We start from the raw sequence: 11,537 nt of genomic DNA on the forward strand, positions 1-11,537 counted from the left end.
GCAATTTAATTTAATTTAATTTAAAAACAAACACTCCGCCAATACGTCATGTTTCCATGTTTGCAGGATAGGGTTCGTTTGGCGAAAGATATGCAAACAATTTCTACTAAAATGAAAGTTCGGAAGTGCTACCCGCGTCTGTGAAAGGTACTTGAGTTACTTCCGGGTATCCCCCAAAATGACATCATGGGAATTGAATTAACTGGCATGTACACATAACACCTTCTATGGTTTAATCATCAGTCACGGATCCTAGAACCGGGTGGATTATACTTGCATATTTCTAGATTGATTTACCCTGGTAATAGGTCTGCTATAGGATTTTGATCGTCGAAAGTATATAAAAGAAGAAGCAAATTGGACATCATCATCAATTGAGAGAGCAACGCTACACAAGCAAGAGTGAATTAGAACTACCTGTATAAATAACCTCAACAATATTCGGCAACCAAACAAGATTCATTCACCAAGATATCGACTAGAAATAGACATCATCAGAGCAAACATGAAACTCCAATCAGCATTATTGTTATCCGTCCTGCTTGTCCTGGGCCTCGCCCAAGCTAGCGCTTCGCCCATCGGTCGTGTCCTCTCGAGGTTACGGAAGACTGCCGGATCAGGAGGCTCGAGTACACCCAGTCATGGGTTTCTATACAGACACCTTTATGCAAGAACACTCGACCTGTCCGAACATCACAGGATTCTCTATGAGGAATTTGTAAGTATTCTTTCAGTGAGAAACATTAACTAACTTCAATTTAATCCACGACATACTGGGAGACTTTTAGCGTCGGCTGATTTGACATTTTCATATGAATTTAAGTTAAGAGCTGTTCACACATCATAGGAATCTGTTTTTTCTAACTAAATATGCCTAATGGGCGAGGTTAGTGTTAGGCTTGACTTGACTTACGATTTTCATATTTTCGTCGGCTTTTGTTTATCACAAAAAGTTCCTTATCGAATTGGTACAAATTTAGGCGTGCAATGTAAGTTCGCCCAAAAAAATGTTATTTGTGATATCGGCCGATTATTATGCGAAGGGTCGTTGTTCTTGTGCAATTGTACCGAGAAATTCGAAGCTCGTCATCATATAAAGATAACTTCATCTCTGTACTCTAGTAATAAAACCTTCCACATCCAGTTTGTTTTGGGGTACTTCTTTTGTGGCAACTTTAACACATATCAAATTAGTACATTATTAAAAATAAGCCTTCACCAGCTTGTTGTTTTTGACAATTCCACGTATAGATACAAACAAGAATCAAAACAACACTAATTTCTGCACACACAGAAAACCTGTTTATTTTTTATAACACCCTAAGCTGTTACTTCTCTCTGTGGTATCTATATGAGACAGTGACCATGGTGTCGATTTGAGCACCCAAGGTTTTGCAGTGTACTTATTAATATGCATAATATATTTATTAATTCATTTGTTTTCCTACCCACATCAGATAACCGAGAGGTTCCCAAACAAAAGTGGTCACCGCATTGAAGATGTTGTGTTATCCTACCTCCCTACTGCACGTGACCTCCCCAGTCACAGGGAAAACCACTCGGTAAGTTTGTTGAACTAAAGGTGGTAGAATAAGATATCAAATACTTGGTGGAAACATTCTACCTCCATGGTGAAAACGAGATTGATCATTTTGTCCCGCACGGATCGCATTTGTTTTTCTGTAGTTTATAGAACTGCCATCCTCAAAACATTTCCTTATTTTGTTCAAGGATTCCCTTTTTGGAGTCGATTTAGAAGTCAACCGTTTCCCCATTAAAAAGCACAACCGACGGTTGCAATTTTGATGTACAGAAGAAAAACAACTTGCGCCCGGATCCTCAAAATGCAGTAGTCATAGTCACACTTCAGACTCAGTGAAAACAGGGTCCATTCGAATTTGAGACCAATTGACTCACTTTATCCAATGGTTTCCTGTGTAGTAGTAATACGTATAACCGGGAGTTGTCGAAAAGGCGGACCAAAATTAGGCACTCCAAAAAAACCTTTGACCATTACACAACGTCACTTTGACCAAACATAAAGTGGTGTTTGAAGCTTGTAATGGTGTGAATGACTAAACTATATAGTAAACTTACGGGTACATCTCTTTGGAGGGAGTGTGAATGACTAAACTATATAGTAAACTTTCGGGTACATCTCTTTGGCGGGAGCGTGAATGACTAAACTATATAGTAAACTACGGGTACATCTCTTTGGAGGGAGTGTTGGCTCTGAAAAGAGCCGGTTTTGGTCTCGACGTTTCGAACAGTTCTCGTCTTCATCAGAAAAGGATGCTACTTTATTAACTGAATGGTCATGAACCCTCATAAATTACCAGCAATCTCTCTATTTCCATATCCCATCTTGCCCCTGCAATATCATTGTACTGTAAACTACACCAGTTGCATGTCTCTGTGGATTTCCATAAACGGATAACAGCACGTGCAACACGTGTTGTTTTTACAAATATAAATATTACATTAAGACCCCGGTTCAGACAGGCACTCCAGAGTCACGACGGACCAAAATAGATTCGAAGTGACTCGAGCTATAAGTCAACCAAACCAACTTGTGTTCAGACAGGCATTGTTGTTTGGGCAAAAATGACAAAAGTTGCGACTTTGACAGTGACTCAGAGTAGGGAATCCCTGATTTTACAGTTCAATGACTATTGGGTTTATGCACAGGGAAACCACATGCCACAAAGTATTAGTTCATTTCTTTCTTAATCATCAGGCAAACCTAGAAAGTCGAACTTTTATAGCTTAGGCCTAGTATTTCGAAATTTATGCCTGTGATTTTGTTTTCACAGAGCTCGGGAAAGCACCAATCAATCAATCAATCAATCAATCAGCCAATCAATCAATCAATCAATCAGTCAATCAACTAATCATAAATAATTTGTATCGCGCCTAAATCAAAAGTTTGCTCAAAGGTGCTGAGACACAAAAGAAGTAAAAAGTCATTGATGGTAGGCCTCCTGAAACAAGTGGGTTTCAGAAGTGCCTTGAATGTGTTGAATGATGTTGTGTCCCTGATGTGATTGGGAAATTTATTCCAGAGTTTGGGTCCAAAACCCAAACTGATATTCCTTATCCCCTATGCAAATGTCCAAAGCTACATGGTGTTACCGAAGTTAAAAACAAAAAATTTAACGTGACTTTTGAACGATATCCTTTTTATCCTTACAGGACGACGAGTTGCTTCTTGATCACTACGACAACCTGAACATCTTCAAGGCTGCGTTGAATAGAGTGGAAGAAACAGAGAGGGGAAACTTTACAGATACACTTATTATGAATGCTGAGGAGCTTCATGAACTCATTCGTAGGCTGGAAACTGTGGTAGGTTGACGAGAGCTAATCTTAATAATAATAATACTATTACTTTGCTTCATCACAACCGCCGTGATCTAGATGGAATGGCGGTATATAAATACCTTGTTGTATGTATGTATGTATGTATGTATGTAAGAATAATAACCATAGCAATAATAAAACAAATAATAATATTAATTTATCCATTAATATTATGCGCAATAGTTTCATAAACAAAATAATTATGTTCAGATGTGCATTACTGTAGTTAAAATTTTAACCCATTATATTGGTGCAGTTGTCCCCTCCCATGTTATCAATGAAACTAAACTAAGCTTTTGGAAGGATTTGTGAAGATTTGTAAAGATTTGTGAACCAAGGGCCGTATCCAAGATGGCGGTACCTACAGATAAGGCTGTGTTGGGAAGTCATGCCATAGCAATCCAGCCGTAGCTGTAACCATCTTTCGTACACGTCATTAAAAAAAATGCGACGAAAACAAAATGGCGTTAGACGTTCACACTTTATTGGAAACGGGAAGCATGAACAAGATTGTCGCAGTAGATTATATATGTGGTTGGTTTCTGTCCCATTCAAAACATTATTAAGAGTCTTCCAAATATAGCAATATATACCTCTCTTTGTACCACGATGTATACATCTATGTGGTACGAAACTGAACATTCCCTTAAAATATCTGGTCGGCTTTTGAATTTGACTTTCATAGCAACTGCACAAAAGTAACCATCGCCCGGGAAGCACACAAGGTTATCCACAAAAAGAAATGTTTTTGTTTATAAAACATCAATAACCTACAGTTGCACACCTTCTATAGATAAAGCATCGAAACAAGTGCACATTTTCATTGGAAACTTGTCTCGTAAAAGATAAACAGTGAAACGGCTGTAGTTATAAATATCTATAATTATAGGGTAGCCCTATACATAACTCAACGCGCTTGAACATTTTTTTTAAAGAAAGTTTATAACAAAATGGTTATGAGACCAATTGGTGTAGCACCTTATTAGGTGCTATGGCGCATTCAGCAGCCACTGTCAGGTACACCAGGCAAACCCCTTCTCTTGTAGTGTTATTAACATAACTATGTCATTTAACGTGAATTTCACAACACATTATGAAGCATTAAGCACATGAGTGTCAGAACACTGTGCTGACCAGAAACATCAGAACTTGAATCCGGTGCTCTTAAGCGCTCGGAAACGACCTGAAAATTGTTTTCATGGGACGAAACTAAACGCAGGCAATGGTGTCCAAAAATATACCCACTTCCATGTTGTGACGAACGATTTGTTTATTTATTTACCGTCATCCATTGACTTCTAGAATTGTCTGTGGGTTTTTAGGCAGGATGTTACCGAAGGAGGTTGCCACCTGGGCCCAATTTCATAAAGCTTCTCGAGCACAATAAGTTGTTAAGTACAACCAAAATGATGCTTACTCTGGAACAGGGTTACCAATCAAAACACCATGTAACATGTACAATTTGTATTGGTATCCTGCTCATTTTGCCAAACAGAAATGTTGTTTGCCACCCGAGCTCAGGAAAGTACTGAGTAAACATTGCTAACCCACATCGCTACGGTGTAAGGGTAAAATAGCAATCAATATTTCCTGCTTATTATAAGCAGCTCTTTGAAATTTGGCACTGGTTTGAGTAGAACCATTTATGGTAATGATTGCCTCTCATTATTATACTATTTTGTTTCCCCACAGATGAGAAGAGTTGGACTCGAAGATGCAATAGGTCCATCACAGACCATGGTCCCTGCTTTCCACACCAATGTCACCACAGAGGAACACAACACACGTACTCTCTTGGTCTTGCAAGAGTTTGATGGCTACATTGCCGAAGTAGTCATAGACTACGAGACGCTGAAGTCACGAAGCACAAGTTAGTTAATTGACACTGTTAAGTTAAAGACACTCGAAAACCTAAAATGCCATCCATTTTGTGTGTGATTTAGTAAATATTTAAGTATTTTTAAGCTAATTCAGTTTATTTATTTAATAGTTATAAGTAGGATACCAGAGGTGTAGATTTCAAAGTATGGTGGGCGCATCATAGTGTTGCAAGGAAAGTAGCGGATACATACAAGGACGTCTGGGTACCGGGTATTCAATATCTAGTTTTGACTCATCTCAAAGTAGATCAACATCACAATAATTGAAAAAGCACAAAATGGTCAAACTGCTTCCTTTCAGTGGCTATACACAGCCGTGCAATTGTCTATAGACAATTGAAATATAGATTGATTTTCCTGCATAAAAATCAGAATGACATCTGCTGATCCGCTAGAGATGTTTTATGCAGACAAAGGGGGTCAACAATTTCCCGCTGAGCAAAAACTAAGCACAAAATTAATAACATAATTGGCACACCGTGACGTGGTATTCTGGCTAGTCACCTTATATGGTAGACAGATTGTTCGGCTGAATATTTATATAGGCCAAACATTTGTGCACAAGTAGCACCTATGATTTGGGCAAAGACTGTTTTCCCGCAAACTTCGATAACAGTTACATTCAAATCTAGTTAAGAGGGCTTTTTATAAGTTATTTACATGCATTATATATTTATTGGAAGTTTAAGGAGTAGAAGTTAACCGAAACTACTGTTTTATACATTCAAGCAAGTTCATTGAATTTATTTATTTATTATTTATGATTCATGTCACTATTTCGTCCGCGATCATTCCAAAGTATTTAACTTAATTTTCCTGGGACTTGAATTTTAGACGTACTTATTTATTTCCCAATTCAGTCAAAAAGGATATGGAATATTTATATAAATATATATTTATTATATCAAATGAAATCGTCTTCTATCACAACTCACAGTGCTCGATACATTTCTGTGAAGCTATAATACAATTAATTCAGAATAAGTGCAAAACAAACTTTGAGAGACAAGCCAAAGTTTATTAAAGGAACACGTTGCCTTGGACCGGACGAGTTGGTCTATAAAGAGCGTTTGTAACAGTTTTTTATAAAATGCATATGGTTGGAAAGATGTCTCAAAAGTAGAATACAATGATCCACACAAATTTGCCTCAAAATTGCGTGGTTTTCCTTTTACTGTGCGAACTAACACGGTCGGCCATTTATGAGAGTCAACAATTTGACTCCCATAAATGGCCGACCGTGTTAGTCGACGAGGTAAAAGGAACACTGTGCAGTTTCGAGGCATGTTTGTGTGGATCATTGTATTCTACTTTTACAACATCTTTCTACCCATTTATGCATTTTATAACAAACGGTTACAAACGCTTTTCAAAGACCAACTCGACCGATCCAAGGCAACGTGTTTCTTTAAGCCCTTTACTCTGAATTGACTGTACATATTTTGGATATATGCAAAGGTAAACAGTGCGGCCTGTATGGTCGTACTCAATGTTGTTTTTAAAGAAACTCAATCAGCCGGTAAGGGTTGATTTCAGGAATTTGAGGAACAGACAGTTTTACTCATAGTATAGGTACGGCGATATTCGTCTTGTATAGTGGCTTAGACCGTATCCAAAGGCTTAGGCTACGGTTAAGATTTCGGTAATAGCTGTTGCTAAAGGCGTTGCCAAGGACGCGCTGATCTAGCCGTAGCAAGGGCCAATTCGGACAGGGTCTTAAACAAAATTATATTTATTTTTTAACGACTGATACTGACCTCATTATAGTCGTGTTTATAAAGTTAATTAAATTGTGTACCTTAAAACTCTTAAATTAAATACATTTTTTACAATTTATCTTGAATCAAAGTTTTTTTTTTTAGTTTTCTTATATTAATCAAGTACTTATACTTAATCATGTGGTTTAAGTACTTGAACCAGAGCCAGAGTATTTTAAATTATGCTATTTATTTAAATTTAACAAAAAAAACTTAACTTATATTCAAGCGCCAAAAAACCTTAATGACCATTTCAACAACACCCAATTCACATTTATGTTTAAATATTAATTATATTTATTTTAGTATTTTCAAAAAACAACAGGTATAACATTTATAGAATGTCAGCAATGTATAGTTTTTCATCGCCTACACTCCAATATTTGATTTGTTTTGATTTCGATTACGAAGCTATAACTGATTATATAGGCCTATTTGGGAGTAACGACTATTGTAGCAAGCTATTTGTTTTAATTTAACTTCACTATTTATTCAAGTGCCTAATTCTTCAAGCTTTCATGAATATTTCAACAACAACCAATTCATATACTTTTGTGTGAAAATATTTATTTTTATACTAATAATTAATATATTTATTTGAGTATTTTCAAAGCCATTAAGTTTTGAAATGTATTGAATTTTCAGCAATGCACGTTATCGCATACAGCAATGTTTGATTTAGTTAAACTTTGAAGCTTAAGTTTATGAGTTAGAGACTAACATTTTTATTTATTTGAATATGTGTTGTAAAGCACATGCTTTTGATACTATTAGAAAACATTTATGATTTATTTGAGACTATTTTTTTAATTGAATGTGATGTAAAAATTAGACACAGCAGTACTGTTGCCCATGTGTGAAAACATAGGTGCTATAATCTGCAACACGTACCATTCCAAAGTTATTTTTAAAACACGCTTTTGATATTTATGTGTATGGCTTTTGTATAAGATTGAGAAACTTAATAATAATGGTGAGCAATGTATACTCAGATCCACCGCATGTTGTAGTTCTAGGTTGATTTTGGTAATAATAAATTATAAAGCAACTGATTTTGTGCAATGTTTGTCCCATTAATTTTGTTATCTTCAATTAATATAGTTAAAGGATTCGGCTACTTTTTTCAAAATGTCCACAGATTTACAGGGTTTGAAGATAACGATAGTGGAAAGCTTCCCTCTAAATATTACTTAATGAGATGCTGATGTTTTTTTTAGGAATGAGTAAAACAAAATCAAACAATAATTTTCGTCTCAGTCAAAACTTATTAACCAGTTATGATATTATACCATAACATTTTACTCATTTTTTTCAAAAACTACAGCACCTCAGCCAGTAACATTTTAAGGCGGGGAGCCTCCCACTGTGATTATCTTCAAACTGTTTAAGTTTAATGTAAATTTGTGGACATTGTGTTTAGTATGTTAGAAAAAAGTACATATGAGACTACTGAGGTGTTTTTGAACCTTTGGATTCAAGTTGGTCCCAACCATTGAGTTTTGTGAGTGCATGCGATTCTGTTTTGTTCAAACACTTAAGTATAAATTATATAATATGGTTGGGAAAGTTAAAACAAATTATCAATGAAGCTTTCTACCACCATTATCTTCAAACTGTGTAAGTTTGATGTAAATCTGTGGACATTGTGTGTTTTGTTCTACAAAAAGTACATAGACCCTTTCAAATGATTAAAGGTAACAGCATTAAAACAACTTTAAAATTTCACAACATACTCATGTACTAGAAAATGGTTCAAATGTTGATTAACCTATAGCCTACCAACTTCCATACACTGATGCATTATCTGAATTCATTGAAGCGTGTATGTATTGACTCACTCCACTATATCATGGAGGAAGAAAGACTATACACTCAAGGACGTTATGAATGGGAATGACGTCATTAGGTGCATCAATGGGCAGTTCATCATGCGTTGGGATTCGACTTCATTAAAGGGTGGTTCCTGTTTCTTACAAATCTCGAGATTTGTTGAAAGTGACTCATAACCGAAAATTCCAGTATTGCACCGGCTCATCCCTTCAGCACCAATCGGGAAAACCAAAAATTTGCTTTTATATTGTCTTGAATAATTCGTAATGACATCTTGATGAGTAATAGGAATAATATGAAGAAAAAGACAACTTATGAAATAGCTGGGTCACAGACTGGTGGACTTACTTTTCGGTTGTGTGACCTTGGAGGGATGAAGAAGGGTATGACAATACAAACATTACAGAGGTATGGCGTAAAATAAGCACCCGATAAATAGATAAATAAATAAAACAACTTAGAGAAAATAGGGAAAGATTTACCAGCATAATACATTGTGTTTTAGACAGCCCCTTATCGTTAAGCGTGTCATTGATAAAGACTCAATATTCGAAATACCATCAAGTGGCTTGAAGTCACTAAGCTACCATCTTAATTTTCTCAGTGCTCATCGTGGTCCAGATGAGTCAAAGTAAAGAAGAAGATTTAAAAAGACTCTGACTGAAAGAAGCCGGGATATAAAATCACAAGTAGCATAAAATATCATCTTTATATTGAGTTCAATTTTGATGTGAACATTTTAAGAAAAGGTCGCTAGAACTGAATTTGAACCCGTGACCTCCGGGTTCACGTATCCCTAGTGGTTTATCAAATGAAAAGACTTTCATTGACAGATACCGCAAATCCTTACAATGCACTTTTCATTACCACAATGTCCGTTATGACGTCACGATTTCCTTTGCTGCGTTTCAATTAAGGGACTAATAGTATAACTTAGGAATCGCCGATACTTAGTTCAGCCAGAGCTCAAAGAAAAGTTCAGGTGGTACACGCATCTTACATCCTGAATTGTTTCATGATATACTATTGATAATTCTTTGCTCTTAAAGGCACTGGTCACTATTGGTAATTACTCAAAATAACTATTAGCACAAAACCTTACTTGGTAGCGAGCAATGGATGAAGAGCTGTTGATAGTACAAAACATTGCGAGAAACGGCTCCCTCTGAAGCAACTACAGTTTTTGAGAAAGAGGTAATTTCTCACTCAAACAATTTAATATTTCAGCTGAAGCCTTTTATTATGCATCTGATAGCACACAAGGGCTCGAAATAAACACTGGATGACAAGCCGCGGAGTCCAGTGATTTTAGCGCTGGGCCAGTAAACTTACGACCGTACAAAAGTCCGGTGGTCTTATGTTTTTTAATTTGAATAGTAACACCTCATGGCATTTTTAGTACAAATATATACTAAATGCCCATAAGAAAAATGACCTTCATCTTCTTTTAGCACTTGTTCCCAAAACAGCTTTAATGTGAAACTGTGTAGATAGTGTTCTCCTCATATTGATTCCGGTCTAGTGACACATTCTCTGGACCAGTAAACGTTTTGAGCAACAAGCCCTGCAGTCTTGTGAATTTGTTCCCCAAATTCAAGCCCTGAGTGATCATTATGATCGCTCGCAAAGTCGATGACCAATTGAGCCCAAATTCCACAGGTTTGTTTTCTTAATGGAGCAAATACACCAAGTGAGAATACCAGTCTTTCACACTACCAAAACGTGTCAAGTGCCTTTAAAGGTGAATTTCCTGTCCCGTAACGAAACAGGAAATATAGGCACCACTGATAACCAGCTGCAGGGCAGGACGGAGCTCAAGGTCAGGCAGTATCAGTTTGTCAGATTCTTTTGGAGGGAAAAATTAAATAATAGGACCCACGTCTTGATATAACGACCTTCGATTGAATTTTGGAAGAGCACCTTTTGGCCCAACCGTCGATTTCATGTAACTCTTTCTATACATAGGATTTGAGGCGTTGCATGGTGAGGTATCAATGTATTGGTTTGCGGTAACACCATGCGTGTATCTACTTGCCAGGTAGAGTTGTTCTTAGGGAACTGTCTTGCTTTATTCTACTGCCGCGGAGTAGATAATCGGAGATTCGGGAGACTTCTCAGTTGTGAAAAGAATTGTCCTGCTTGTTAACTATTACCTGGGAGGATGGTAAAGAAATCCTATCTTCCTATACAGTAGGATTTATCTTAAGACGAGTTAAGTTGCATAACCACACTAGTTAAAGACACTGGACACTATTGGTAACTGTCAAAGACCAGTCTTCTCACTTGGTGTATCTCAACATTAATAAAATAACAAACCTGTGGAAATTTGAGCTCAATTGGTTGTCGAAGTTGCGAGATAATAATGAAAGAAGAAACACCCTTGTCACACGAAGTTGTGTGCTTTCAGATGCTTGATTACGAGACCTCAAATTCTAAATCTGAGGTCTCGAAATCAAATTGGTGGAAAATTACTTATTTCTCGAAAACTATGACACTTCAGATGGAGCCGTTTCACACAGTGTTTTATACCATCAACCTCTCCCCATTATACTCGTCACCAAGTAAGATTTTATGCCAATAATTATTCTGAGTAATAACCGGTAGTGTCCACAGCCTTTAAATAAATTTACAGTTAAAGCAAGTTTAAATGTAAGTGGATTAGCGCACAAAACTCTTGTCTTTCAGGCCAGAGTAATGTTTTCAAAAGGAA

General features: G+C 36.6%; 1 protein-coding gene across 1 annotated transcript; it reads left to right on the forward strand.

Moving 5' to 3' along the window:
* Positions 1-348: 348 nt before the first annotated feature.
* On the forward strand, positions 349-6,302 carry LOC117303297. Its single transcript, XM_033787463.1, has 4 exons — positions 349-718; positions 1,458-1,562; positions 3,193-3,345; positions 5,053-6,302. Exons 1-4 carry the CDS (start codon positions 506-508, stop codon positions 5,233-5,235), a joined length of 654 nt encoding a protein of 217 aa, XP_033643354.1. The 5' UTR covers positions 349-505; the 3' UTR covers positions 5,236-6,302.
* Positions 6,303-11,537: the final 5,235 nt, after the last annotated feature.

The sequence above is a fragment of the Asterias rubens genome, chromosome 19 (assembly GCF_902459465.1).
Source record: "Asterias rubens chromosome 19, eAstRub1.3, whole genome shotgun sequence".
NCBI lineage: Eukaryota > Metazoa > Echinodermata > Asteroidea > Forcipulatida > Asteriidae > Asterias > Asterias rubens.